The sequence below is a fragment of the Parambassis ranga genome, chromosome 2 (genome assembly GCF_900634625.1).
Source record: "Parambassis ranga chromosome 2, fParRan2.1, whole genome shotgun sequence".
Lineage (NCBI taxonomy): Eukaryota > Metazoa > Chordata > Actinopteri > Ambassidae > Parambassis > Parambassis ranga.
Window position 1 is genome coordinate 8953696 of NC_041023.1, and position 23645 is coordinate 8977340.

General features: G+C 41.8%; 2 protein-coding genes across 2 annotated transcripts in view; one reads left to right on the forward strand and one right to left on the reverse strand.

Annotated features, from left to right (window-relative positions):
- Positions 1-5535: 5535 nt before the first annotated feature.
- On the forward strand, positions 5536-7845 carry abitram (actin binding transcription modulator). The gene is made up of 6 exons (XM_028399574.1): positions 5536-5699; positions 5878-5929; positions 6812-6941; positions 7024-7100; positions 7182-7251; positions 7482-7845. Exons 1-6 carry the CDS (start codon positions 5627-5629, stop codon positions 7617-7619), a joined length of 540 nt encoding a protein of 179 aa, XP_028255375.1. The 5' UTR covers positions 5536-5626; the 3' UTR covers positions 7620-7845.
- An 846-nt stretch (positions 7846-8691) lies between these two features.
- ctnnal1 (catenin (cadherin-associated protein), alpha-like 1) overlaps positions 8692-23645 on the reverse strand; it is a 38074-nt gene continuing 23120 nt past the window's right edge. Inside the window, exons 3-19 of the mRNA XM_028399560.1 lie at positions 21451-21635; positions 20650-20769; positions 19260-19349; positions 18841-19011; positions 17869-18069; positions 16429-16515; positions 16039-16197; positions 15795-15887; positions 14763-14913; positions 13325-13362; positions 13184-13234; positions 12728-12882; positions 12339-12387; positions 11742-11798; positions 10343-10462; positions 9674-9757; positions 8692-9408 (exon numbers count right to left, since the gene is read on the reverse strand). Coding sequence (XP_028255361.1) covers positions 9238-9408; positions 9674-9757; positions 10343-10462; positions 11742-11798; positions 12339-12387; positions 12728-12882; positions 13184-13234; positions 13325-13362; positions 14763-14913; positions 15795-15887; positions 16039-16197; positions 16429-16515; positions 17869-18069; positions 18841-19011; positions 19260-19349; positions 20650-20769; positions 21451-21635 — 1982 coding nt within the window. The 3' untranslated portion in view covers positions 8692-9237. The remainder of the gene's footprint in view (positions 9409-9673; positions 9758-10342; positions 10463-11741; positions 11799-12338; positions 12388-12727; positions 12883-13183; positions 13235-13324; positions 13363-14762; positions 14914-15794; positions 15888-16038; positions 16198-16428; positions 16516-17868; positions 18070-18840; positions 19012-19259; positions 19350-20649; positions 20770-21450; positions 21636-23645) is intronic.

A 23645-nucleotide genomic window follows, 5' to 3' on the forward strand; every position in this document is an offset into this window, starting at 1 on the left:
AAGAAAAAAAATCTTCAGGCAACTCAAATGGAGGTGAGTCAAGGGATGTGTGTGTTAAATGGAACAATCAGTGATGCACACACACACACATCTGGTAGCACCATGCAGATACTGCTGTCCAGTCAGCATTACTCACTCCTCACATATTAGGCCATCTTTCCAGGCTACGTGTAACCTGTCTACACAAGATTGGAGAGAAAACCATTAGTCAACGCCGGGATACAGTTTGAGTCAGACTTCTGGGAGAAGAGGGGTTAACCTCTGAATCAGAATGAAGGCGAAGATATGAGAATCATGGTTCATCAAAGGCCACTTATATTCAAAATAAACCTCAGTCTCCCTCTGACCGCTCTCCTCATCCATATTCACATCAGAAGCTTGAATGGAAAAAAAAGCTCTTTCCTGAAATCGTACAAGCATTTACTGTAATACAGATGCAGATAAGACAGACAATACTCGTCACCCTGCCAATCATCACATATCTGTGTGTGTACATGGTGAAAACACAGGCCCTCAGTGGGGCGAAGAGCGGAAGGCTCACAGCTCAAAGCCGCACAGAGCATGCTGTCTTACAAGAAAAGCCGGGCTGCACCATGACTTTATGATAAACAGCAGGGATCCAGAATCCCCTGCTCTTCGTCAAATATTTGTTTGATGTTACAGCACCAAGAAAAACACATTGTGAATAAAAACAAAAAGAGTTGAGGTCTGTCTGGATGAAGGGACAGAATGAAAAGGGGAAGGAAATTAAAAGACTGTTATTAGTTAATCAGGTTCTTTTAATCACGTCACTTCCTCCCTTCTAGTGTGAGATCCAGCTGTCCAAACCTCTGACTTCACCGCCTCAGCACCGAATGCTCGTTAGTGAAAAAAACCTTTTGTTCATTAGAAGAAACGGGGCAATTATAATTAAATTTAATGACCTTTGGCGTCAGTTTGAAGACATATATAAGTCTTGTACTCTATTTTGAAGTCATTTAGCTTACGTGGTACAAACACACATTCATTTCCTGTTTGGTGCTGAAATTGGTGTTAAAAGTACACGTTCTATTCTAACTTTAACTCTTGTTACTTCCTGCAGGTGTAAAATAGAAATGTATCTAGATCCTTATCTTGCTTGAGCCCTAAAAATGGACACAAATGTGACAGCTGCACCCTGACAGACAATGATGATATTTTACCATGACGCAAAGAGATTCATCAATCTCTCGTCTCACTAATCCTGCGTGTTACATCTGCCAACAAGTTCTGTTGACAGCATTTGAGTGCATTCACCTCAGAAAGAGCACATGAGAACATGGCCTTTAATGTTGAACCAGGGGCCTGAGCCAATACACACAACTAAATCCAAGGCTGTCCAGAGAGCTGGGAAAAAACAAACAAGGACCGAACATTCAAAAAGAAAAAAAGAAGAAGAAGAAGAAAAAAGTCCACCAGCAAAGTCTTTGCCAGCAAATGAGCTGGTCTTATGTGATCTGCTAGGACTCTGTCTGTGCTCATGCCTTCAGCCATTTCTCATAAATACTACGTAGTGTGGCACAGATGCTCCATTCTCATAAAGTCCTTTTTTCACGTCTGTGTAATGTAAAAATAAAAAGACTATAAACAGCAGCATGCACACGCTATGCTGAGCTTTTTTTATGTCTAAGGTGTCAGACTAGTCTGACTAATTTCCTTGCTGCTAGTAGCTGCTTTATGAGGGATTTTGTTGGTAGTTAGGTGTGCTCGGTAGTTTTCATCCACCATCTAAAACCATAATAAAGCTGAACAATACAGGCACATTTTAACAGCCTCACAGATTCCTAAGAAATCTGTTAAGCCTGCTTGAATGAGTAAAACATGGGAGAACATCTCAGAAGAAAACAGCCTTTTGGAAAGCTTCAGAGGCATACATGAACTTTCTTGGGAGGCCTTTGGAGGATAGGTGTTTGGATAGAGATGATCGACCTGCCTGACTTGGAGTGCAGAGCATCCTGCCTGCTGCTGAGCTACAAGCACGAGAGATGGAAAGAGAGGTTCACTTTCCAAGCAGCTGTTTGCCACGTGGCTTATCTCTTCAAAGATAGCACATGTTGTCTCTCTTTCCATCGCCTTTAGCTCCTGCTGAACCTCATTTATCTCTGAAGAATGACAAGCAAGGTGGCAGCTGTGAACAAATTAGCCTCAGGAATGAGTCTGAGGCGTTTCAAATCAGCGAAATGAGAGAGGGCAGTAAAGATGGATGGGCATCAGGTCAAACCAGGGAATCTGATCATCATTTCACACACAAGTCAGAAAATAATGTGTGTGAACATTTATTTGTCAGCTGACATGTGGTCACTCGGAGTGGACATTTAACTTTTACAATCATCGTATAAAAATCATCTAACTGTGTGAAGGATGAATGCACAGCCTGCTGAGCTGCCTGCAGGCAAAACAACCTTCAGACCACTTCCTCTTGTTTTCACACTAAAGAGGTTAAACTGAAATGACATCACTGTTGAGTTAAAATCTCAAATGGTCCTCTTTTCCAGAACATTTAACATGACACAACAGTAAAAATGAATATTTTAGCTCTGGGAGCAACACGAACAAACAGCTGCTACCAGGGACAACCGATCCAAAAAGTCAATAAATGATGGCACATGTCATCTTTTTGAGTGGAAGATTACATAACCTCTCCATTAAATATGTTATAAAACTGGTTTGCAGAGTCTACCACAGGGATCATGAAACAGCAAATTCCCCTCTGCTCCCTGACAATTTCTTCTTCGTCTCCACTAGTACACATCATGAATTTGTAAGTAATAAAAGACAAAAGTTAGAAAGAAGAAACTGTTGCCATGACAACAGCTTTAACAGACAGCTCAATAATTAGTCTAGTTTGCTTTTTGAAGGACATGTGCACCATTTGAAAAGCACTTCAACAAACACCACATACACATTTCTAGGTGCTGCAGGCCCTGCTGCCTTTGGAAACAGGCCAGAAATAACTGAAAAGCTCCAACATGATTGATTCCACCTTTGGCTGCTGATTAAAAGCCTAAATAAAGACAACATGACTTAGGACCAGCTTATCAAAATGATACCACTCCTCTGCACACACAATATTTATACACCTAGTTCACTTAGAGCAGCAGCTGCTGTGTGTTGTTAGTAGATCCACTGACAGCATGCAAACAGCTTTGTGCCTTTTCATCTAAACTATCTGAGTGGAAACAGATCAGAACATACTTCTGTGGTTACAGCACCGTACTCACTGATGGTCAGTCCTTTCATAGTATGCTCCAGTGACACAAAAGCACAGCCAATCCACCAAACATACCTGCAAACCAGGATGCTCATAAATGTGAATGTTTACTGGCAAATGCAGGTGTGTGTTCCTTTATGCTTTCCAGGAAAAACAACAGGCAGCATCTCTAACTGGAGCAAACCTTCTGCATCTGTATTACAGTAAATGTCTCCTGGACATTTATGAAATGATGAAATACTAAGGCTGAGTCTGCAAAGCTCTTTAACAAGCTGCTGAGAAAGATCTACTCCATCCCTCTATCTAAATAGAAAACCCGGTATCAACAATTTCTTGGTCTGCATGTTTACTTTGGTAAATACATTCCTAATAAGGGTTGTATATGCCACAAAAGCACCCCCCCCCTTCTTGGTCAGCGCTCCCCTCCTTCCTTATCAGGATGTCCTCTGGCATGAAGAACCGCAGAAAGATACTGGACGGCGTCCATGTGGAAACAGAGACTTAGCTGGAGCCAAACAAACAAACAGTAGGACAAAGAAAAATGGTAGCTTGCTAAAGCAGTAGCTGACGTGGAGCTCTGTGTGCATCACACACACACACACACACTTACAGAAGTGCATGCAGCTGCAGGCACTCAAGATGCCTGTGTGACAGCAAGCCAGTGAACCTCAGAGCTAAGTCTTGAAGAGGAGAAGAGCGTGCTAGGTTTCATTCTAATATTAAAAAGGAAAAAAACTAGAAATGTACTCAGGCTGACTGATAAACAATCGGTCCTGCAAACACCAGCATTCAGTGAGGTCACCTACAAAGTGAACAGGACCTCACATTAGTCTGACAGCCAGTTGAAGCCATGTGAAGTTCACACACATCTTCATCTTCTTCTTCTTCTTCATGAAACATCTATTCTGTGACTTGACACTTTCTGATTGTTGGCATGCATCTAAAGCTGTTGAATCATATTAACAGACCCTGTTTATTGGGCATGACCATATTTTCAGCATGATGAAAAATCACATATCTATGGCACACTCCTCTTTGTGTCTACTGTGGTTTTGTGTTTCATCTCCAAATTAATTGCAGACTGCAGCCTGCCACAGACAGAGGAGTAATGGAAACGCTCATCAGAATGGTTTTTGACAGCAAAACTTTCCTACTCTTGGTAGCAGGGAGTACTGTAGATACATGGAAAACTCATTGTGCAACCAAATGTCAGTCGAGGCTCTCTCGATCTTGCCCTCTTTTTCTCTCATTTAAGTGCAGGATGAAGTCATCGTTACTTAATCGACCTCGTGCTGATGCCCGTCTCCAAAAATGTTCCCTCAGCCAGCGTGTGCACAGTGTTCGCTGAGTACAAGTAGCATATGATGCCAGATATTTTTGGTATGTGATCAGTCTAGGTCTCACTGGGACTATTTGTCAAATCCAGTGAAGGGAACATTCCTTCATTCCTGCATCCATTCTCTCCCAGACATCATCATTACATAATGCACTAGGATGCAGACTCAACATACTGAAATGTCAATCTGCCATCTGTGAGAATCATTAGAGCTAAGTGAAAGGAAAAATGTATGGAAAGCACACAAATGGCCTCTATGAGATGACATCTGACAGTTGGAGTACATTTCTGTGGCATACTTTAAACAAAGTACCTTAATGAAATGTGAACAAATTTTGAAATAAATACATATGGTTGTGTGAATGACTTTGATAGGAGTTTGCCTGTGTAGCCTGACCAAGAGTGCATTAACAATGTACTGAGGCATGATTTAGTTAAAGATCATAGTCTGACATCTAGTGGACATGATAAAAAGTGCGTTAAATGTACTGAATTTAAGTATAGCATGGATCAAATCATCAAACAAAAACACAGTGTTGGTTCTCAGTATTTGTGTGAAAGCAGAGTAGTAATATTTGGGTTCAAAGTCCCTTTACAAAGCTCAATTTAAAATACACACAATTGTGAAAATTCATATCTATTAAATGAATAAATGAATAAATGAAGGTCTGCTTACCTGTCCCGCAAATGCACTCCACTTACGTTGCGAACTGCAGAAAGTTAATGAAACATTATTATCTGGTTGTAGCTGGATCACGTAAGGCTGTGGCACTTCTTATTTACGGCCGACACACAGCAGTCCCTAACAATAACATATTGCTGTGGTTTGCACTTCTTTGCGGTGATTAAAGAACAACTTTCTTGAGGCGTATGGATGTTTCCAAAAAGCCAAAAGAATCCTCCGGAACCATTGATGTCTCTTAAAGCTTTCGGATGCATTAGAGGGACGGACCACCCGGTGTCACACGAATTTATAGCCGTGAAAGTAGGGCGAAAGCTAATGCATTGCTTTAAATTAGTATTTTTGAAATAGCTACTTTTTTAACAATTGGATACTTTTGATGGACTGCGGGGAGGAAAAAGAACATGCGCCATCAGTTATCGACCGATATTACACACGGTGGTACAGAGCCGGTAAATACAATATGATGAATTTTGTCTATGTAACTAGCTGCTAACATTAGCCCAACTACATCACTCAGAGTGAAGGACTACATGACATGTATATCTTTGCCAGCATACACTATTTAGTCTTCCACAATTTAATATATGTTTTGTTTGTTTGTTTTGTCTCGTCGTTGTTTGTATTTAGATATGAAGGGAAAACCATGCGAGGACCACTGCATCCTGCAACATTCAAACAGGTAACAGTGGTGTTCTGGGAAAACAAAAAATACACCAGGTGTTAATAATTCGTTTTTATAGTGAGCAGCTATAGTGTATAGAGATTTATATTTTTCTGGTAACTAAGTGCATCTATTTTGTGTTGCATTTATGCTAGTCCAATCTAGATTAAGATTAAGAAAACCTTTATTTGTCCCGCAATGGGGAAATTGCAAAACATAAGAGTAGCTAGAAGATAATATATAGGATACAGTGTAACAGTAAACTACCAATAAGACAATATAAAATACAATAGACTATAGTAGACCGTACTGTACAAAGTAATGCTGTACATAGTGCATTGTAAAAATAAATATTGCACATATCAGGAGTGTTTATTGTACAGTCTTGACAGCAACAGGAAGGTAAGACCTTTGGAATCTCTCCTTCACACACCAAGGTTAAAGCAGTCTCCTACTAAAGCAGCTCTCCGGTGCTGACAGCACATCCTGCAGGGGGTGGGACTCATAGTCCAGAGGACATCCCAGGACAGAGCTGGACTTCCAGATGATTTTATCCAGCTTCTTCTTTTCCCTTTCTGTGATGCTGCTTCAGCAGACCACACCATACAGGGTGACTGATGCCTCCACAGAGTAGAAAGTTGAGCCTGCGCTGGCCCTTCTTGACCAGTGCATCTGTCCAGTCAAGTTTGAGCTCGATGTAGCAGGAAGATGACAGCATCCTCCATGGAACAGTACACCGTGAAGCAGTGTTGTCCTAGGACTAGTCTGTCCAAAATGACAATCATTAATATGCAATGTAATTTCCACTACTGAAGCTGAATCTTTAGGGGGATTGGTAAACTTACATGCAGCAAGTGATATTTTGTGTTTGTAAAAACATTTGTTTTTCCTTCTTTGCAGATTATGTGTTGTCACATTAGCAGAGACTCATCCAGTCCTTCAGAAGGGACGTACAGTCAAATGTATCAACTACCAAATCAGTACGGGCTGCAGTCGGCTGAATAATAAAGTGTCTGGAAAGTCCAAGCGGGTAATTTCAAAAAGCTTCAGATGATTTTGATTGATTTATTTTTGTGTTATTTCATCTAATGTCAATGTTTTTTTTTTTTAAGGGTGGACAGTTCCTTACGGATTTTGCACCTCTGTGTCGGATAACTTGCTCGGATGAAACCGAGTACACAATTTACAGGTACGTAGTTTTTTGGGTGGTTTTTTATTAATCTTCCATGTACCTGTAAGTTTTGATTGCTCACACAAATTATTGTTGTAGCTGCATCCGGGGTCGACTTCTGGAGGTCAATGAAGCTATTTTGGAAAGACCTAGTCTTTTGCTGGAAAAGGTAAATTATAATTATATTTATGTTACAGTGTCATCCACACTATTACTATCACTGGATATGGATTCATACTCGAGTAACTTTTATAAAAGCATCCAACTGGCTGTAAGTGTGAATTTTGGTACATGTTGTAGCTACACTATGTTAGATATGTATCAATATGATGTGTTTCTTGAAATATCTTCTACTCCAACAAATGTTTCAGTCGTGCTTTGTCTGTCCAATCTTTGCAGCCCTCCACTGAAGGATACATCGCTGTCATCCTGCCAAAATTTGATGAGAGCAAGAGTATAACAGAAAACCTTCTAAGCAGAGAGGATTTTGAGATCATTGTCTCCAAACGTGGCATTGCCCAGTCACAACCCTCTTGACGGATCTTCATGCTTCTGCCTTATTGATTAGGTTCGTTGAAAACTGGGGACATTACTGTGGAAAGTGATATTTATATGAAGTCACTTGTAAAATATTTTCTTATCAAAACAATGTTAATATAAATTGTTTTATTTTGATGAAAGGTCAATGAAGTACTCATTTTTTTGTAGTTCATCTATGGTTTGGTTTTGTTTCTTTGATAAATACAGTAATGGAGGAAAATGATTTGCAGTCTGTTGGTAAATACCACATATAATGTTTAGTTATTGCAATATGAACAAACACAAACAATAATTTAAGAAAAATAATGTTTATTTTTTGTGTCACTTTTATTAACTTTTCAGTTGTCAAAAGAATAGGTGGTCCAAAACTAGATCTATGATTTCTTCACATCTGTAGTGCCACTACAATACCCAGCATCCTTAGCTGCTCTCACACTGTACAAATATGCTCTAAAGCTTAATGTCTGTTGTACATTTCAGTCATTGTCACACCCTCGCCTAGTACCATAGTCCTTACCTTAGGGGATATATATTTATATATACCATTTAATACAAACTAGGCAGCTTCACAATTATAGTCTTCATAGCAAGTACATTTCCTTTTGACACCGTTTTCTTTCATTTCATTGTGAGGAAGAAAATGTCACAAAAATTAGGTTTTGATACTTTAAGTCCTGATAAAAAGTGACAAGCTTTATCAACTGGCTGAGATACCAGGCTAAAATAAAATGCCTTCAAAAACACCTATTTTTTAAGATTAACAAGCTGAAGAGCAGACTCTTCATGAGCATAATCATATTTGGCATTAAATCTGGATTTTTTTTTGCAGTTTCCCACTTATATGGCACATGGGGAGTGTGATTGAGAGTGCTATGGCAATTAGACTTTTCATATGGTCAACTTGCAATATAATTTTTTTTTTTTTTTAAGTGAGATCCTGACTACAATACAAGTGATCCTATGTGCACTATGGCTAACATTACACAAACAGACAAGCCTATGATCACAGGAAAGACTCAAATACAAGGGTTTGGTAATGATGGCATCATGCACTGTGGGTTTGCATTTCATTTTTTCATGTAACTGTGCAACACGTTTACACTACACCACAAACAAATAGGCTTGTAACACTGAGGCACGTAGTGAAGACAGATGTATGGCTGAGCTGTGCATTAATGGAGTTCTTTCCTGATTTCTGATCAGTTTATCATTTCAGTCGCCAGAGAAGTGATAACATTGATTACAAAATCAGGTTTGTGCAAGCCCTCACTTTCTTTGGAGACTCACTCTCATAACATTGGCTGATTGTCTCCATCTTGTGGACTGGGGTGGAACTGGTGCATCAGGTAACAAGCCACTCAGAAATACATCTACCACATGGGGCATCGAGAGCTTGTAGCTGCTTTTTTTCAGGTACAATTCATCATCCAGACAGTAAACACAAACTCAGGCTGACCCGAGACAACCATCTTCACCCCACGGCTGTAGCCCACTTTGGGGTGGGTGCGTGTGAATAAGGGGAGTTTTCCTGGATTACACGTTCTCCAGAGAGGTGAGGTTGGCTATGTGCTGCTCCAACAAGAATAGTGGACGAATTAGCTGAACCTCTCTGGGATTATTTGCTTTCCAGGAGGTTGAGACCGGCCATGTGATGCTCCAAGGATTTGACACCAAAGCCATTACTGCTCTTGCTATTGAGAGCTCCCTCCTCTTTGACAGGTGTGGATGCATCCTGTCTTTCTCGCCAGTCTTGGGGGGAACCGAGGCTGTTCCTCTCCGACTTGTACTGCAAATGGACAACATAGAGGATATATTCATTAAAATGGCTGTGAAAGTGCATTTAAACTGGAATCAGTCTGAGCTTCAAAACCACTCTTCTACTTATGCAGATGAGTTTAAGTAGTTTTTACAGTAGCTATGGGTGATTTCACAAAGGGATTATTATGGGATATTTACACACTTTGTAGTCAAAACTTTGTAGGGATAGCTCACAATGACCCTAAACCAGCCAAAGAGCAGTTATTCAATGATAATAGTTGTGACCAGTTCACCTTTCTGTTGAGCTTGTTGCAGAATGGGAGGAGTGAGAGGACCACAGCCAAGATGCTTCGGGTTGCCTGAATGGATGAGTCCACCTAAAAAAAAAATAATAATCATATATCACAACATAAAGAGAGTCAGCAAATGTAAAACAGAAAAAAACATGCCAACCATTACTAATCAGCCTGTAATGTTTCCTCAGCTGTGTTCAAACAGCCTCTGCCAGACAAACAGCATCAGTGATGAATGATAAAGTGAGCATTAGGACGAAGAGACAGAGATGGGAGCCAATACATGTAAAAGTGGAGCTCATTAATCAGCAGAGGACACGCTATTCTTCATCCCGTCCTTTTAATTCCAACCTTTATTACAAGGTGACCCACGGCTGTTCATCCCTGCCCAAGATGCTCATTAATTCCTCATAGACATTCATTAATCTGGAACCCTGTGTTAGATGTTGGCCTTACTCACAGATCATTCAAAGATTATGCAGTAGCAAGTAATGAATACAGTCGGTCGTGGGCTATTGTGAGTTCAGTGCTTCACCGACACATAGCTGTTATTGGTGATGTTTTGATGCAGCCAGAACTAATGACCACTTTAGCAGAAAAAAACTGCATGTATGTTTGTGCTGTGTGATATCAGACACAAACAAAAACACACAGGTGTAGTGTGGGTACCTTCTGGAAGGTGGCAGTCTTGCCCTGTACTGGAGTCTTGGTCCCCATCTGCAGCTGCTGGCAAAATGCCACCAGTTTCTCCATTTCAGTCATCACCACCGACTTTTCCTCATCAACCAGCTGGAACAGAGACATGGGGAGAAAGAGTGATGTCTTTCAGCCCAGCAGAGATGGTTTATGATGCCATTTTCAAGGGACACTGGGTTAACTTGTGGAGACATTGATAGATTTACAGTGCTTCTTGGGTCAAACACAAATCAAGAATTATAAAAAGGAAGAAGGGGGGATGAAACGAATAAAACAAAAATAGGGCTGCTTGATGTAATCCATCAGCAACAGCCATGAGCTGCAGTTTAAGTCTGTTATCCATCCCAGTTAATCCGTAGATCTGTCACAGGAGCATCAATCTACTTCAGCTACATGCCACCAGTGACCTAAAAAACGCAAGCTCGGGGTAGCAGCAAGACTGATATGTCAGAAACCATTCAGTAAAAAATCCTCAAGCTCATCTGCATAAATAGCTTTTTTACTTTTTAATGAGGGTGATACAGGTGTGCTACAAGTGTGCTTTATGCCAAAGAACTATGGGAGTGGAGGGTGAGAGGGACTCCATTAGCACCAGTTTGTTTGATGTAATTAATCAGAAAGCATGAGGCAAGAGCTGGCCCTTCTGATTATGAATTAGCCCTGGGCGGGCGGACACACACACTTCCCCTTACCCCCGCCCCCTCCACACATGCACATGTGCACAAACACGCACACTGGCAGGCACAGCAGTGACAAATGGCAGTCGTTAAAGGCTGTCAAAAAGAGCCATTTAATTAAACTTGGAGGACCTGGGGGAAAAAAAAGTTGTTGGAGGGCAAGAGGAAGAGTCTCGGTTTGTTTGTTGGATCTCAAGTCTGAGAGGAAAGGAGGACAGTGAAAAAGTGTGACAGCCTTAATTTCCTGTTCTCGCTGTGTGATTTATAAGCCGGACCTGACACGGTGGCATGCCAGGATGGGTGATACGGGTGTGAGAGGCATAGGTGTGGGCGCAGGTGCCACTCAGTGTTTGAGTGTCTGGAGACACAGTGGGCTGCTAACTTCAATTTATTTTTGAGTGCTTCACCTCCGATATAATTTTTAAAATGTTAAAAAAAAGTGCTGTGTATGAGTGGGCATGAGTGGCACAGTGTCTGTCTTTGTGTTGGCTTTTCTTCAAAGGATTTCTGCCTCATATTCAGATTGTGTTTTAATAGAGCCAAATTCCAAATAAATCTTCTGAAATAGTGCTTCATTACAGTACAGTCAAGTGCGCCGTACCACTTTAATGTGCAAAGATGTTGTGTAATCGTATAGGAATTTCTGTGCTTTGATATTTGCCCTTAAAGTGTGAGTTTATTGCATTAATAAATACCTGAGCAGAAAAGGTCCGGAGCGATGAGCACAGCTGGAGTCCCTCTTCAGAAAGAACCTGAAGAGACATTAACAAAACATAAACTTAACTTTTACTAGGAACGCCTTCAATAGCATAAAAGCATAGTCGGTAGGTATTCTAAATTCAGTTTTTCTCTGCTCTTATCAGCACCTCTTCCCTGTCACTATTCCCTGCCAATCCTCTTCCTGTCTTATCTCCCCTGCTCATCTCAAATTGAATACATCCTGGCTGACATTTGGGGCCCTGCTTCTACAAATTACACAACATTACTGGCAATGATCCCAATTCAATAGGATACACCCTTCTATGCGACCTCACCGCCCCGTATGTCCGCGATTGGCAGGAAAGTACCACGCTACATTTGATAAGACCTTGTCAGATCTGTAAAAGGGTAGTGAATGAATTAATGGATAGATGGACGATGGCATTTACTAACCTATTGATCCGCCAGCCTCAGTATGTCTTTGGTTTAATGAAACAGCAGATGCATTCATTTACAACGCCAATAAAGTGGAAGGAAAAATAGAAAAGGGGGTAGAGAGGAGGAGAGGGGAAGAGATTAGCCGATGCTCATACCTCAGCTTGATGAAAAAGATCCAGTGTTGTTTTCAGCAGCCCCTCCCCTCTGTGGAATCAATGTGAAAACACAGAAAAGAATAAAGAGGAAGACAGATTAGTAGGACTGATGAGGGGGAAATACATCCACAGCAATCCAAACAGAAAGTTAGATACGTGATTTTATTGTCAGAATAGTATCACAGTCATGTCTACTTTGTCAGTGCCTCAAACTATGCCTGGTAAATATCAATAGTTGGGGGCTTCAGAATCTCATTAACACTAAGCCTCTAAAGAGATTCATGTGGATGCTTAAGAGGCTTTACAGTGCCGAGCTTTGGAAATGAATGGAACAGATTAGCAAGCCGCAGATATGGAGGTATGTGTAGTGCGTGGGACCGGTGGGCTACCTGGTGAACAGGTACATGTTGTAGGCCATGCTGGCGAGGCTCTGGCTCTGCCTGACAATGTCGTGTTCCTGGTCCTCCCATTTCTCCACTTCTGTGTCCACATCTGAAGACAGAAGACGAAGTTCTAGACCCAGCTTGGCCATGCTCGTCTGCTCCTGCGCACAGACAGACACGCACACTTTATGGGAAAGACTGAACGTGTGATTGCACAGAAAATGTATATTAGCAAACAGGCTGCTTTTCATTTGTGAGACTTATAATCAGCATAATCCTGCCTCCTGCGGTGTGGGAAAACTGCTGGCAGGCAGAATCACAGCACATTACCATACAAACATCACCAATTCTTCAAGAGAGTGACAAGAAAGTTTCCTGCAGATGAATTTAGTGCTGCAAGAACACGATACAAGATGTGGTATGATTGAGCTAAAAGCCAGCAGAGGTTGTGCTGCTTGCTACCTCTGCATCCAGCTTGACAGCCTTGGCAGTCTTCAAGTTAGTGGAGTGTTTCTGTGAGGAAAACAGAGTGGTATTAATCAGAATGATTACAAACCACTGTGCCACTGAAATGTTTATGAGGATGGATGGTGTGATACTCACCCCAGGTCTCGGAAGAGACAAATACGGCCTCTTATCTCCTAGGAGGATAAAGTTATAGTGATTATCTGGAGGTTCACAAGTAAAACAAATTAATAATAATTTTATGTTTGCAAAATAATATAATACTGCATATATATTCACTAATTTATTGGCAATTATGTGGCAATTATTCTGTAATTATAGTGATAAAATTGTTTTCCCTTTACCAGTCTCACCTTTGACACTCGCATCATAAGCGAGAAAACAATAAATCATAAATCATGTTAACTGGAGAATATCAGGAAAAGTAATACAGAAATAAAGGATATCTCCCCTGTGTCCACAATAAGCTTTTCAACACAGCATTCAGGCTTCACAGAAATACAACGCTGTGATGGATGTGATCCTTTCACCCGCTGTGCAGCACTTCAAAATATTTACTTCATCTTATGTCAAAGTCACATTCTTAAGGGCAAGCACACGCTGGAATGGTGCCAGTCATGCAGTGTGAGAAAGCAGAAGGTTGATACTGAAGCGCTTCAGTCCAACCCTCCCTGATACAAACTCATCTATACCAGGTTTACACAGACAAATAAACAGCAAGTCGGGCTGACAATATACTGTCAGAAAAACACACTGTTATAACTGTCATCTTAAGACCATGATATGATCCTAATATACAAGCAGGCAAGTGGCCACAGAGAGGAAGAAGAACTGCATATAACTATGTTCATCCATCCTCTCTGCTCTGCTATTAATTTGTGAGATGAACATTTCGCCATGGACAGGTTACCAGTCTATTGCAGGGCTCATTTTACTATATTAAGAGCTAAAAATATGATTGGGTCTGCACAAAATTGAGAATTTTTATCATACAAAATCCCATGTCAGTGCTGCAGTGTTGTAGGTGGTTCCTGTACGTACACACAGCTGTCTCACAGCTAATCACAAAAAGTGCAGGTTTAATGATCACTGGTGCAAAAAGTAAAATCCATGGACTGAGAGAGCGGTGTCAGTCCACCATATTGTCATGTCAATTTCCTACAGTGGGCCTAGAGTGTACATGCATTTTATCTTTGAAAGGATACTGTACAAACAGCTCGGTCCCTGACTTGGACACTTCAATTACTGGCACAGTGATGAATAGTGAGAGCCACAACAGAGGAGGAATGAATACATACATGGGTATTCAATGGCATTGACGTTATTCCCTTTAATAAAACACTTCCCACGGCCATTGATGATTAATTTTTAAATGATATTTTCATGCCGTTTGCTTTGCCTCAGATTTTTGCAATGCTTCTGAAATGTTCAAGGACAAAATAATTCATCAAAGTTAGAGTTTCATTCTTTCAGGCAACACACAATTGCTTGCATTTGCTCCTCGTGCTCCTCTTGACGGACTGCACTACCAGCACAAATCAGCCAAATGCGAACATGTAAGTGAGCTTAAACAGACCTCGCCTGCCTTCAAAGACATCATTGATCTCTCTCAGCAGCAGAGCCATGTCACAGAGCTGTGACTCCCAGGCCTCACAGAACACTTCCAGGTTCTCCTTGGCAATCTTACTGGAGGGATGAAGAGCCAATGTCTGGGCGGCTGAGATGATCTGAGCAAGAGAAAGAAAAAAAAGAGATAATTAAATGTGTGTATGCCCACAAAGTGGATTATTCACAAAGAGACTGAATGTCAATTTATATGCAGCTAAAAACCTACAATAAACAAGCTTTATCATTTCAGTTCAGCACAATGTATGTACAAGCTCAAGCTAGCAGTATGTTTAAAGCATATTCTGAGACAATTCATATCTACAATCAAGTCTGGTCTCAACAGATTTTAAAGGGGTGAATATGACAAATACGGGACCTAAAATACACACCAACCTCTCCTTCCGTGTAGTATTTAATAGCCAATTACCCTCTGGGCCACCCCTTGCATTACTTTGGGCAGACGCAGAGAGATATGACCACTGCCACCCCATACTGCAGCATTATTGATTGGCTGACCTTTGAACTTAGGAGCGGAGTCATTACTGCAGAGTCACGCGGGGCCTGACATTAGCGCCGCAGGACGGGAACATTCTACATTGCTGGATAATTACTGGCATGGATGGTTTCCAAGAGCAAACATAATTAGATCTGGGATTGGGGGGGGACTAGGTGGACAGCATGTTCCCAGCCATTCTGAATGGATGTCAGGTGTGGGAGGTGGATGGAGGAGGCGTGTCTATTGTCCCTCCCTAATGAATCTTTTCAGAATAATGCTTGTGTTTGACTTTACTCCCAGACCACTATAAAACAAGTTAGACTTTATTGACATGTAATAAAAGTATTGAATGGAACAAAACCCAGGCTCAGTTTTAATTAAAGTCAACCTGTGTGTGTCTTTCCAGACATCTCTCCTGTCTCTTTGCTGCCATTTACACAAAAAAAGTAAGTGGGGATTCATGTTAAACAATAAAATCTGTACAGATATGTTTAAACAGCTTACCTGTGGACCAATGACATGGAAGGTTTCCTCAGCGTGAATACAGGTGATCTCTAACGGCTCTGTCCCTGACACATGGCACAACAGCCGACATGTCTGTGGTGAAACACAGAGAGGCTTTTTTTTAATATAATTGGTTTAAGATTAGAAATTGACTCATTTATTTCAAATGCTATTTTCGAAACTGCCCAGAATTCAATTATGCGCCATCCTTCTATTAGCTCCTTACGCCTCTGACCCCACCTACCTCCACAAGCTGCTCCTTCTGCTCAGTTAGCGTGCGAGAATACTCCGCCACTGCCTCCAGGTTTCCCTCAGCACCTGCAGCTTTGAGAGCACGCAGAGGCAACTGCTCCCCGTGGACTTTCAGCAAATCTGAGGCACGGCCCACTGCCACTTTATGAAGCTGGCAAAAAAATCAAAGATTAAACAGTGGAATGATAACACACACATCACAAGAGGAAGATGAGGGTGGAGAAACAAAGAAGAGCACGAGGAACAAACGGTTGAAAGAGAGACACCACCAGCAGGTGAGCTAAAGTAATGTGATGAAGCAAAGAGTGAGAGACATACCAGGCATGTCTCTTTCTGTAGCTGAGAGCATGTATTCAGACTCACAGACAAGAGTGCGACTCACCTCACGTCTGAGGTCATTGACGCTCTGGCAGGTCTTCAGGATGCCAACCTCCATGTCCTCTGAGGCCTCTTTGGCATGGATAGACTGCTGCTCCAAAGAAGTGAATAAGACATGAGACATAACATGGTTTTACAGACCCATGCACAGTACTACATGATTATCTGGAAGAGCAGGCCTGAAAGAAGTGCTTTAAAAGCACGCTTTAGGAAATACATTTGTGACCTGCTGTGTCCTAAATGTGCAGAGAGACTCTGGTGTAATTTTGTGTAATCAAAATAAAACAAATGAAAGCAATTATATCATTTAAATATTGCACAAACATATTCCAAATTTCAGGTTAGTTGCAGCCAAACCAAATGTGTAAACTGCTGAACAGTAACAATCAAGAGCACACACTGAACTGGGCAGAGCACCCAAGAATATTTGCAAATTCATACACTCTCAGTTCAGTGTTTTCAGTCTCCACATGACCTTCATTTGGGTTAATTAAGGCATTATTGTAAAAATAAATGCAGTGAAAGCACCCCCTCTGTGTATTCTGATCACACTGGAAAAAGTTTCCACTGAGAAACTGCAATAGAACGATTTGTGTTTCATATGTCCATCAATTCTGAAGGCCAAGGAGACTCTTGCTGAATGGCAAGGAACATTACGTGATGTTTCTCTCCTGGCTGAACAAGTCTTGGTAAAAACAGTTATTCTGGTGGGTTATTACACTCTGTTGTTCCAGGAGGCTGTGAAAACAAAGTGCAGAGTCAAGAAAGGTGAATGGATAAAAAAGCTGAGGGGTCTAATGTGTTTGTGTGTGTGTCTGAGTTTCTGTCTGCATGGCACACACAACAAAAACACACACAAAAAGAGCATTCACTCCTGAAAAATATAAACAAGCAAACTCTCGCTTTCCTGATTAATCAATTATTTCAAGTCTATTAGTTGAAAATAAAGTTGCAAAATAAATTTAAACTTGATGTTTAAGTCTCATGTTCTCAGACTGTCTACTGAACAGTTTGTTGTACCATGCCTGTTTACTCCTAGCTTTGGGCATGTTACAGTGTCTTAATGCTATAGGTGTCATCCATCAATCAATGGCTGCTCTACCTTATCACCCATCATAAGGGCATTCCAAATTGGAATGGATCATTCAGACCCACAAAGAAAATAATGTGGGGTTGGTGTTGGTGTTTTTCCACTTGAGACATGTAATTATGTTCTGATATAATATAAAAGTGGATTTTGCACAATACTGTATGCTCCCTTAAATATTCAGTTTTTAAATAGCCAAGTTGCTTGGCCATGATCAAAACAATTGCAAATTCATTTTCTGTCGATTGACTCATGTCCTATATATGAGAAGCTCTTCATATGGTACCATGTGTTTTTATGAATATTCCTGTAGGTATGTGTGCATCTGTGCGAGCCTGCCTGCTTGTGTCAACATACCGCCTCAACCCAGGAGTGCACCAGCTGTTGAGTGTCCTGGCGCACCAGCTGGCACAGACCTAGGATGGCCTGACGCTGCTCGTGGCTGGTGTAGGCTGAATCTGTGAAATCCTCCGTACGTTCGACCAGGGCCTCCAGCTGGCCGGCCACACCCTGAGGTGACAGCGAGCACAGATTCTCCCGCAGGCACTCCACGGTGGACTGCAGGAGAGAGAAGACGTATGGGGGAGGTGGGGGTGTGTGAGTTGAAGACACATTTGAAGGATAGATGAAGGGAGGAGAAATGGTAGCAACATAGAGCATTATGGGGCAATATCCTATTTTATTACCAATATGCACTTGACCCAGTCATTAAATAGCAGCGTTGGAGGATATAGATTTAGCAGCTGACTCACATTTAAAGGGTGCACAATAAAATCTGCACCTCAAGTACATAAATTTTAAAGCTAATGCGTTTTCTTGCTTTATGCTTCCCTTTTCAACAAAGACGTGTTTCCAACAGAAGCAATGCTCTCTGTATATGTGCTGTACTGTAAGAGGACAAGTTTACATAAGCTTTTAGAAGAACCCTGCCATTAAGAAGCTGCAGAGCCCTTTATTAAAAGCAATAACCGTCTCTAGTCCTTTCATTAAAATACTTTCTCCCCCCTCCCCCACATCCCACCCCCCAGAATGTTTTTACAAGTGTTGATTTCTTTCATCTGCCAGCATACAGGGAGGAGAGAGAAGATTAGTAAGAGCGATGTAGGTTTAATGGTGATTCACACGACCACATTACAAAATGTCTGCTTCTTCGTGTTGATTGTCTGCGTCGTGTTTGAAGCTACAAATGTTTGAGGATTTCTGACTGGGCTGCGATGGTTTTCAAAAGAGGATCATTACTTCATTTCAGACAGACTTCACTAATCTTAAGCCTTTACCATGATATATTATATATTAAACTCCTTTGCCGTGTCTAATTTCTGAGCCTACCTTAAAGTCCTTGATGCCATTGTAGATGCTGGCAGGAAGGATCTTGTTCTCCCCACAGCTCCGTGCCTCAGTGACTATCTCGATGACCTGCTCCAGGGCACAGCGCATTCGGTGGAACACGGCGTCTTTGTTGATCCGCGCCGACTCACAATCTGGGTGCCTCAGGCAAGTCTTTGGAGAGGAATTCAATGTGAAATGTCAAGGTTTGTACCCTCCTCTACTCTGTTCAGCTTCTATCCTTTTTAACATTTGTCAACCTCATCAGTTATTCACTTTTACATCCATTTTTTTAACAATAATATGTCTTGGACTTGAGCTGATTAAAGTTTAAAGAGACCCATGAAGCCCTTAAATCTTTTAGCTGGACATAATCCTTAACCCTTGCCCAAAGGCTGAGTGTGTATGCACTAGGAATTTACCTTGGAGGCTGTGAGAAGCATCATGGTGCATTTTTCCAGCACTGCTCTGGCAGCAGCCATCCGGGCTTTCTTCTTCTCATCCTTCAGGTCCTACAGTGCAAACACAAACACAACAGATGGTAATGGAAACCTTTATCTAGGTTACAACTTCAGAGAACTCTCAGGGTGACCAAGGAATATGGAGCACTTGTATTTAATTCTCTTTAATACTAGTATGGAGTGACATCCAGATTTAACATGGATTCTTATTCAGGTTTACTCACATAAAACCACACATCTACCAGAATAGACAAAAAGATACACAGTGTATTCACACCAGAAATAGACAGCTTGAATTATGTAGATACAGAATTTGGAAAAGGCAGCTGAATCAACTCCTCTCTGGGCACTTCGCCATAGATTACAAAGACAACGTGATTATCCGTCATTATTTTTTTTGCCTCTGCTCGCCTGGCTTCAATAGATGAAGATGGCAGATTTTCTAAAGTGATGCTGCTTGTACTTGTGTGTGTGTGTGGTGTGAGTGTGCGTGAGTGGGAGTGGATATGTCCAAAAAAAGGGTGGCAAATGAGGAGAGAGAGAGAGCATTAGCAGCAACGCAGAGAGAGTTGGAGACAGAGACGTGACATGTGTGTCAAAACAAGAGGCCCGATGAAATTCTGAAAGAGGGATGGTCGATCCTTCCTCCCCGTCTAGATAGCGCAGCCGTTGCACTTTTACGTCAGGTTCTGCAGGCAAAGCGCTTTAGCTACAGAGGCTGAATGTATGCATCAAAGTGGGATTAGCAGTCTCTGACAGCACAAAGTTAGAACCCCGTAACTGTTATTTTCCGAAGCTTTTAGCTGAAGTTTTGTTTGCAAATCTGCCACAGCCTAGCTGATGCACTGCAGGGAGAATGATTGCTGGAAGCATAGGTCAGCTCATATAACACTGAATCGTGATGTAAACAGTCTTTGTGAAATATGAGTCACAACTGACCTGTGCATTTCTTATATGGATTGAGACAAGGGTTGGAAAAATAAATAGATGCAGAAGTAAACTGCAGAAAACAACAACACAGCCAGAAGAAGCAGGTTATTTAATTGTTTGATATTTTGGGATGTGTAAATATCTGACGCTTAAATTATTGATTTGTTCTGCCTGCACATTCACATGGCAGGTTTCAAAGTCTAATTCCACCACCTGCTATCACATTCAGAATATCATGTTTACAAAATCACAGTTTGGTACATTGCATCTGCATGAATAAACTAAATGTTTTTCAGCTTTTGCAGAAACATAATTACTGGATGTTCATAAACCCCGTGATATACAGTGCACTGTTAATGAGCCATATTTAAAGATGATGTTTGAGGCTTTTAAAGCAAAATGTTTCTAACATGCCACTCACGTTCTGCCTGTCTCCTGTGAGGTGAGCGAACTCCACCATCTCATTGCCAAACTGGCTGAAAATCTGAACAAATTCCTGGAAGGTGCTGACTCTTTCCAGATGGTCGAGTGTTACCAGAACCTGTCAGAAAGTGAGAAGATGACAGTAGGCAGGTTTACTGGTTAATGGAAGCAGTGTATAACAGGAAAGAGATAATACCTTGCAACACAAGTGCAAGGGTAAAAGTTACATGACATGTTTTTTTTTCATCTTTTCAGCTTTTCTACTTTATCTTTTGTTAATAATGATGGTTGAATGTGACACTGTTACATCAGTGGTATCCTAACCTTCATTTCAGTTAATAGTAGTCTTCACAGCTGCTGATTTGGCTGCCGAGCGTATGCTATCTGGCAGCTTTTATCGATGCCATACAAAGAGGAGGAAGAGATGTAATTGTGTTTGCCAGTAATGGAGAACAGGGGGGCTGTCGACTGTCTGTCCAAACAAGGCTAACCAGTCATGATTAGGCCTCCTGTTTCCATTCTTGGCTCAGTCTACAGCTACATCCATATCACAGTGTCTGGCTAAGAGCATAGCCAGGTACGATGGACAGAGACAGTCTCTGGCTCTGTGTTTTTATGCAGTCACTAAATGTGCTGCTTCCCATCAATTACCTCCAGAGTACTCCTTCAGAGAGCCAGTGCTCATCTATTAGGAAATAAAAGACTCAGGATGGAGTGTGTGTGTGTGTGTGGATGGATGGAGAAAGAGAGATTATGCTCATGGTTCAAGCGAGGGTCATTTGACCTCTGCATGTCTCACCTTGTTGCGTGATGTGATTATCTGTTTGATGACGATGCGGTCAGCCAGGACCAGGACTTTTGTGACAGATGAGAGGAGCAAGCGGGCAGCCTTAACCATTCCTGTCCGATCACTGAACACTGTGACACGTCCATCTGACTGGGCCTGCATGGCTCCCACATCTGTCAGCTGGGCTATGGCATCACCTGCAAGAGAGGAGAGAAGGTAATGGAGCTCGGCCAATAAACTGCCTGGGGAGATAGACTCTCTCAAAGGAGGAGTTTTCACTTCTGTTCCGTCCTGCTCCCACTAGAAATAACCGTGGTTGTCACTATTCCAGGAGAATTCAACCTGAGCAGGAGAAAAAAAGTTGTAACTATGATCATGTTTGTTTTGTGTGTTTGAAAAAAAGTTATTAGGTCATTTCAGGAGGCTATAGTCTTTCAGCAAAAGCGACTTCAGGGAGTCAATTTGTGTGCAGTTTGTGTGGAGGCCTCGGCTGGCCTTGAAGTCTTCCTGGCTAACTGTCACAGAGTCTTGGAGCTGTGGAGGAAGACCCAGAACATGCTGGAGGCTTTATATATCCCATCTGGCCATGGAGCGCCTTGGGATTCCTACAGAAAAGATCTGCAGGATGTGGCTGGACACAAACACCTCTAGGGCCACTTTGCTTTGCCTGCTGTCACTGGGAGCTGGACCCAGATAAGAAGCAGAAAATGGAACAGTGGACGGTTCATTAATGATTTCTTTAATGCCCTTTTAGTTCAGACTTCACAATCTGGCCTGTTCTTTCAATGTAGCCACCGTTTACCTCTGAGAACATGTTGTTCTGTTCAAGATAGAGCCTAACAGAACTATATACAGCACTGTGGAACGTCAACCTTGCCAGCATGACCTGAACTCAACTGGCGTGCTATTGTTGAGGTGGGATAGGGGGACCTGGGCAAGCAAGCACAGTCCCTTTAGTTCATATAACACTGTGGCATAATGTTCGTACAGTCTTCAGCGCTTCACCTCTGGGAGCATATATCATCCTCAGCAACATGAAGCACAAGAGCACTATATTCAGCACAGGGGTATGACAGCTATGCCAAACTGACCCAAACACAACTGGCACACTTTCAAAGATTCAGAAAGCTGCCTTCCAATGAATATTAAAAAGATTAGCAGCCTTATACTTACAGGGGTTTCAATTTTCTATCGTTCCCTGTACCCTGTACCCACAAAAAAATATATTTTTTTTAAACCAAAAACCCATAACTACAATACCCTCTATCATGTGAAAAATGTCCAGAGAATGATAAAGAGGAGAAGAGGAATCCCAGAGAAAGACTGGAGGGGGAAGTGGTGAGTGGAGGGGGGTGGGTCGCTATCAGGTCACACAGCTTGGGCTGTCTGTTTTGTTCGGCTGGTCCTTTAAAAGAAGCGGCACTGACGAAGTGATTACATCCGACAGGCTGCTTCTCTGTGCCAGGTCTGCTAACCAGTTAAAACATTGAGGCCTGGCTCACAAACCATGCTGCACAACTCCCATGAGACTGCCAGGGTGGAAAGCAGAGGTCTGAACCAAGTGTTTCCGTTTGCACTTAAACATAAAATATAACGCTTGGCCTTTGTTTGCATTTCACACTTTCTGTACTTTTGTAATAAACTAACTAGGGCCATGAATATATCAGTCAGGCCTCATGTGTTGTGGTTGTGTTTTGACGGTGAGCATTCATCCCAGCTACACACAATGCACACATGTTAGCATTTACCTCAAAGCACCACTGTGCCTTAGTTCACACCAACCAACACTGCTGCACTTTTCAGTTACATTTTTTTTTTGCACTACACCTGTAGCGTGATTATTAAACAGGCTGTGTGAGCTGCGAGTTCATCCTGATCCTGCTACCATCTCAGACAGAAAGCATGTGGATGTGAGAATGACACTAAGAGACTGAGTGAAACCGACAGAGACAGAGATCCAACACAGATTGCATTCACTGACCTGCCTCATTGGATCTCTCCACAGCTTGATGATGGGTAGCATCTAATTAAACTAGCGCTTGCAGCCTGCTTTTATTTCATTCATTATAGCACACAAGGCTGAAGCCTGCCTGATTAAACTCTCCCTGTGGCTAGGTATTAGAGAAATGTCAATCCTTCACTAACTAGCCTTCACTCTCGTAGAGACTTAAAAAAATAGCTTTCTTCAAGATGTCTCCATCATTTCT